The sequence below is a fragment of the Pipistrellus kuhlii genome, unplaced genomic scaffold (assembly GCF_014108245.1).
Source record: "Pipistrellus kuhlii isolate mPipKuh1 unplaced genomic scaffold, mPipKuh1.p scaffold_m20_p_19, whole genome shotgun sequence".
NCBI lineage: Eukaryota > Metazoa > Chordata > Mammalia > Chiroptera > Vespertilionidae > Pipistrellus > Pipistrellus kuhlii.
The window spans coordinates 13,514,513-13,521,595 of NW_023425504.1; the positions used below are offsets into that span (position 1 = coordinate 13,514,513).

Genomic DNA, 7,083 nt, shown 5'->3' on the forward strand with positions numbered 1-7,083 from the left:
CATTGGTCCCACTCTCAGAGATACCTGCTGTTAACCATTATTAATACTGAATATAATTAATATTTCTGTATTTCCAAATTATCAAAAATTTAGTCCCCAATATTTTCCTGCTAAAATAACACTGCTGTAAAAATTATTCTACAGTAAATTTTTGTCTATATTTCTTATTTCCTTATATGAAGTTTCTAGGAGTGGAATTGTTAGTTCAAAATGTATGACATTTTTTAAGATGCTTTATTGATATTCCCAAATTGCTTTCTATAAAGGTAATGTGTTAGTCTGCAGATGGTTTAAAGAGAAATTTCTCACTGTTTTGGAGACTGGAAGTCCAAGACCAAGGTGCTAGCAGGGTTGGTTTCTGTTGAGACCTTTCTCCCTGGCCTGTACATGGCACCTTCTCATTGTGTTCTCTCATGGTCCTTTCTCTGTTGGAGTGTAGTCAGAGAGAGATCTCTGGGCATCACTTTCTCTTCTTGTAAGAACACAAGTCCCCATCTTTATGACCTTGTTTAATTAACCTTAATTACCTCCTATGGGTCCTACCTCTAGTCACAATGTGGGGATGCTAACTTCAAAATATGATTTTTGAGGGTTCACAATTCAGTTCATAACATTGATATCTCATCATCAGTGAATTATGGAGTTCTCATTTCACCATCTTACTGCTGACATTGGATACACATACCACATACATATGTGCATACATATTGCAAATTTAATAAAGACGATATTGTTTTACTTTGCATTTCTTTGATCATTAGTTTTAGTGAAAAATTAAAAGTATTTGGACATTTTAATTTTAGCAGTTTTTTTATTGTATTTTGACCATTTTTTTGGCTGGAGTTTTAATAGTCCATAAACATACATTTTCATTTAAACATTTAGCTATTTTGTATTTTAGCAGGTATTTTTGGTTATACAGAAAAGGAATAATATTTTAAAATGTTACTTATTTTTTAACATTAAACTATTATTTACCTTCAAAATACAGCAAAGTATACAGGGTTAACATATACGAATGTCTATATTAATGAATCATATGTTTGGTACTCACCATACATTCATAAAAACTGTTTATAGTTGGATGCATTGATTTGCTGGCAGTGAAACAAAGGTAGTGGCAAGGTGAATGCAGAATCTTTTCAGCTATTGTTTGCTCTAAATTAGGGGTGTCGAACTCAATCAGAGAAGGGGCCAAAATCTAAAATCCAGCCTAAATCGCGGGCCGAATGGTTTACTGAACAGTTATAAACTGTCATTGTGATGGAAACGCAGTGGAGTGCAGTGATGACAGCGTGGTGCGGGCCACATTGCAAGGCCTGGTGGGATGGATTTGGCCCTCGGGCCTTGTGTTTGACACATGTGCTCTAAATTAACAAATACAGCAGTGTTTCCTGAGATGTGCTTCTCACTACTCTGATCCCACAAGGTGTTGGTTGAATAGTTTTGGGAACTACTTGCATACTACGTCTCTCACCTAGTGGCTGACACTGCTCATCAGAAACTTGACCACTCTGAGGAGCCCTGTGCTACAGCAATCTGTTTCACTTTTGTAAACTGACTACTTTCAAAACTTATTCTGGCAATAAGTTATTCCCTTATTTTTTTGTTTGTGTGATTTTAGTTTTTTATTTTTAAATATTTATAAATTCACAGGAAATTGTAAAGAAATGTACAGGAGGTCCCAAGCACCCTTCACCTAATCTTCCCTGATGATAGCATCTTGCATAACTATAGTACAATGTCATGACCAGGGAATTGACATTAGTACAATCCACAATGCTTATTCAGATTTCATCAGTTATACATGGCCCTTGTGTGTGTGTGCTGATGCATGTGAATGTGGATCAGTTTAATTTTTATCACATATAGATTCATGTAAGCAGCACCACAAGAGTCCCTCATGTTAGCTTTTTATAGCCACACCCACTATCCCCCCTTTCTATAGCACCTGGCAACCATTGATATGTTCTCTATTTCTAAACTGTCATTTTAAGAACATTATATATTCTTTGTTTGCTCTCTTCCTGAAAATAAAAAAAAATTCTTAAAAAATGTTATATAAGTGGAATATGTATGTAACCTTTTGTTCTTTTAAAAAAATATATTTTATTGATTTTTCACAGAGAGGAAGGGAGAGGGATGGAGAGCTAGAAACATTGATGAGTGAGAACCATCGATCAGCTGCCTCTTGCACACCCCCTACTGGGGATGTGCCCACAACCAAGATACATGCCATTGACCGGAATCGAATCTGGGACCTTTCAGTCCACAGGCCAACACTCTATCCACTGAGCCAAACTGGTTTTGGCTGTATGTAACCTTTTGAGGTCGACTTTTTTCATTCAGCACAATTCCCTTGAGGTTCGTCTAGATTGTTGTACATACAAAGACTTACTTCCTTTTTATTGCTGAGTAGTATTTCATGGTACAGATGTATCAAAGTTGTTGTTGTTTTTACCCATTTACTCATTGAATGACATTTACCTCTACCCCATATTTTTGGTTAAATGTATTAATATCTTTTATAGATATTTTTCTGAAGAACACTGACTTTAGAAATCTGTACCACAGAAATGATACAGTTAAAGAATTATCACTAATGAGTATTCCTGGGTTACAGAAATTTAAAATCATTAACTGTTTGGTTTAGGAGTTCCAGAGACGCTGTAATACTCTGATTTCACTGATTGAGAAAGAAAATATGGAAATTGAGGAAAGAGAGAGAGCAGAAAAGAAGAAACGCACAACTAAAACTCCAATGGTAAAATTTTCAGCATTTTCCTAATTTTTAGGTAGATCCCATTTTTACATAATTAAAATGCCTATATTATGTTTAATGCCATAGTGATACCAATGATAAAAACTGGTTTTATGAATTGCTAATTTTTTGATAGAAAAAGAATTACACTACAAACACTGTTTCTTATTTGTTTATAAACCATATGGTTAGGAACTCCCTACCTAGTAACAGGGCTCTATTTTAACAAATTCCTCATGACTTTAAGCAAAAATATAATGCAAGTAAAATCCTTCAAATTGAGACTAGAGTTGTAGGAGGGGTATGGAATGGGTCTGAAATTGATAAAATAAATTTTCTTTGTGGAACTATGAGTGAAAATGAGAACTTTGAGTGGATAGCAAAGCTTTACTTGCTCAATAAATTAACTGTTGAATAATAAGATAACTTGATTTTAATCTAGTTAGTTTGTCTTATACAGTTAGAATTTAAAATAGTCTTAAATGGGTCACGTTATTTGAGTGTGGTTATGTAAACTACCATATTTCAGCAAGTCTGAGATGCCTTCTACTCTAAGAAACGGCATTATTTTATGTACCACTGAGAAAAACTGTTGCCAAATAACTATAACTTGTCATCAATTGTAAGATGCATCCCAATTTCAGAGATGCTAACTTGGGAAAGAAATGTGCATCATAAAATACATGAAATGTGGTATTTTAATATCTATCATATAGTTTTTATAAATAATACACTCATAAATAACATTTTGCCCAGAAAACTTTCAATATTAAGTAGTTAACATAAGAGTACATTTATAGTACTATGTGTAACTGGTCACTTGACGACTATTTTTATGCATATTTTATGTCTTTTTAAAAAAAGAAACATATTTGAAGGTTATTTTACATTGGGTTATATAGTTTGTTGGGCTATATAGAACATTAATTGTGAGTATAACATTTAAGTGAATATTCATGTTAAAATTTTTTTTAATGCATTTACATCCTAGATTTAACATTGTTGGGCCATTTAAAAATATCCATATTGGAGCAGAACATTAAATCTGTTTCCATTTTAGTCACAGAAAAGAAAAGCAGAGTCAGCTACTGAGAGCTCTGGAAAGAAGGATGTCAAGAAGGTGAAATCCTAAAGCCTAGAAATAAAGTTTTAAATGGGAAACTGCTATTTTCTTGTTCCCATCTTCAAATGCTAATTGCCAGTTCCAGTGTATTCATGGTACTCTAAGAAAAATCTTTTTCGTTTTGATTTCTTGCATATTTTATATATTTTACAATGCTTTCTACTTGAAATGTGTAGCTTTATATTTTATGCATTCTAGTATTTTTGTGTACTGTATTTTGTGCATTTCATGTCTTCATCAAATCCTCTCAGTCCTTGTTCTTTTGAAGCTTGTGCTGAGGTTTTAGCTTTTCTATGTTTTATATGCCGCTGCTTTGAAAGAAAACCTAGATTCTATAGCTGTATTATTGTTGTTTCATACTTTAAATTTATATGGCTGTGGAAAAAAGAATTAAAATGATTTGAGGAGAAAGACTTTTTCACTTCTTTGTTGCTTTCTTTTCTATTGAGTATGGGATTGTTGTATTACTGCATACTGTGATTAGCATAATAAGTGTTTCTTTGAGGTCATCTAAATATTTTTTTTTCCTAAAGGAATCAAGGGTGAGAACAGAAAAATATTAAAAAGCTAATATTTGATACTGTGCTTGCTGTCAGTATGAATCACATTTAAATTATTCTCTAAATATTCAAGTGGGAAAATATAATAAAGAAATGTCTATACGAAATTTAATTATTTCCTGTTTTTTTGTGCAGTACAAAATATTTGTATTTCCTGAATTGTATTGCTCTCTACTATGTATTTGGTTGAAAGTTAAAGCTTTGCTTGCTGACTTGTGTGCGATTTTATGTCCAGTAGAGCCAGTTCAGAAGACTGTGGGTTTAACATGCAGATTTATTGACGACTAAGTTAAGAGTATAAAATAAGCCCAATGCATGCAGAAGAAGGGGGCTGTGTTTGATAGGAATACAATTATGTTCGGATTACAATCTCAAAGTGTCAGAAGTTTTATACACCAAGAGTTTATTTCTTGCTCATATCACAGTCCCATTGCTGGGGAGAGGGATGTGAGAATGGGAGGGGATCTGCTCCACACAGTCACTCCACTGTTTTGTAGCTGTAGTTTCATTGTGTTGTCATTGGAATATGTAGCCTGTTCAACTGATGCTGTAGGAGAAAAAGAGATGCTGGATAATTTCATGTAGGTACTTTATTGATTCAGCCAGAAGTGACACATGTCACATCTACTTATATTTCATTGACCACACCTAGCCATGTGGTACCATGTATGTGCAAGTGGGCTGGCAAATATAGGGGGACATATTAGAATGCTTTACACTATTTCATCTGCTATAGGGGCTCTCTGTTCAGGAAAGAACTTGGGTCTGTCACATGAAACTGCTAGTGTGCAATTAATCAAAGTCAAGGTTAGTTTATAAGGAAACATAAAAATGGATCAGAATCTAATATGAAACACACAACAAATAAAGTCTGGGAATGCGGGACAGTGGTGTTAGTTATCAAAACAAGGTTTGTACCAATAAAGAATTACTCCCTCCCCCATTAAGATCTTTTGCATTTTTCTATCAAATTCTCTTTATTGTCCTCAATCTTCTCATAGAGGTTCTGAAACAATGCTGCAATGAACATTGCGGTGCATATTTTGCAAACAAATGTTTTCAATTTTTTGGATAGATATACAGAAGAGGGATTGCTAGGTCATGTGGTAGCTCTCTTCTTAATTTTTGAGGAACATCCATACTGTTTACCATAGTAGCTATGCCATTTTGCATTCCCACTAGCAGTGAATGAGGGTTCCTTTTAGCACTTTCTTAAGGTGGAATGAAGATAGAGGGTGGAAGCAGGTACAATCTTGGGTAGCTCTGAGTGCAAGCCAGCATCTTTCACATCCTCGGTCTTCTCATAGAGGTTCTGAAACAAGAATACATCTTCTAGAATGACAGCCCATTATCTGCTAGATTTTCCAAGTTTTTATTTATTGCTCAGATTTCTTATTTCTTACTGACATACCCCTGATTGGATACCTTTTACTGTATCCACTCGGAGTGAGACTCTTGTACTTTATTGGAGGTTGGGGTGAAATTGGGGTACTAGTAAGAGATGTCATTAGGATGATATTATATCAAGGAACCCAGAGATACCCAAATACATCCTTGGCTTAACTGCTCTTTCTGTGAGGTCCACAAAGGAGGCAAAGGTAATCAAAGCAATACTTCAGGAGCTGGTGCTGTGGCTCCAACTTTAATCTAGAGCTCTTAAACTCAAAATAAAATTTTGGAATTTTTCACTCGAATGAGATGAAAAGTTTCACCTGAGCAAGAGAAAATGATAACCTGAGAAGGTCTTATTGTAACCCCTAAGTTCTGTGCTTTAAAAAACAGCCCAGTGAGAGCCCCGAATTCTGATTAGTCAGTTTAGCATTTTTCCCTTCGTTTTTTTGTCTTTTTAAAATTTTGTTTTTAAAAATTTTATTAAATTTGTTGTAATGTTGGTTAATAAGCTTATGTAAGTTTTAGGTGCACAACTTGGTAATAACAACATCTGTAAGTTTCATTGTGTGCTCACCACAGAAAATCTACTCTCCTTCCATCACCATATACTTGACCCCCTCCACTCTTGTCATCTTTCCCCTACTTACTTCCTCTCTGGTAACCACCCTTCTGTTGTCTGTGTCGGTGAATTTGTTTGTTTGTTGCTTTCTTTTTAATGTCCCACATAGGAGTGACATAGTATGGTTTTTGTCTTTTTCCACCTGCTTATTTCATTTAGCATAGTATTCTCAAGATCCATCCATGCTGTTGCAAATGGCAGTATTTCATCTTTTCTTATGACTGAATAGTATTCCACTGTGTGTGTGTGTGTGTGTGTATGTGTGTGTCACATTTTCCTTACACAATCATCCATTGAAGGACACTTAGGTTGTTTCCATGTGTTAGCTACCATGTATAATGCTATAATGAAATAGGAGTGCATGTTCTTTGCAAACAAATGTTTTGCAATTTTTTGGATAAATACAAAGAAGAGAGATTTCTGGGTGATGTGGTAGCTCCATTCTTAATTTTTTGAGGAACATTCGCACTGTTTTCCATAGTGGCTGTACCAATTTATATCACCATCAGCAGTGAAAAAGTTCCTTTTAGCATTTCTTTTCTTAAGACATAATTAAAATGGAGGGTGGGAGCAGATACAATTAGTATCTTTGAACTTCTTTCATGGAAATTTAACAATCTCTATTTCT

At 34.5% G+C, this 7,083-nt stretch overlaps 1 protein-coding gene across 13 annotated transcripts in view; it reads left to right on the forward strand.

Annotated features, from left to right (window-relative positions):
* SMARCA1 (SWI/SNF related, matrix associated, actin dependent regulator of chromatin, subfamily a, member 1) overlaps nt 1-4,556 on the forward strand; it is an 89,542-nt gene extending 84,986 nt beyond the window's left edge. For 8 of the 13 annotated variants that reach the window (XM_036443450.2, XM_036443451.2, XM_036443440.2 and 5 more), the window contains 2 exons: nt 2,654-2,764; nt 3,822-4,556. In XM_036443450.2, coding sequence (XP_036299343.1) covers nt 2,654-2,764; nt 3,822-3,893 — 183 coding nt within the window. In that variant the 3' untranslated portion in view covers nt 3,894-4,556. Of the gene's footprint in view, nt 1-2,653; nt 2,796-3,752 lie in introns of all 13 variants that reach the window. The other 5 variants (XM_036443445.2, XM_036443442.2, XM_036443444.2 and 2 more) reach the window with 3 other exon arrangements.
* Nucleotides 4,557-7,083: the final 2,527 nt, after the last annotated feature.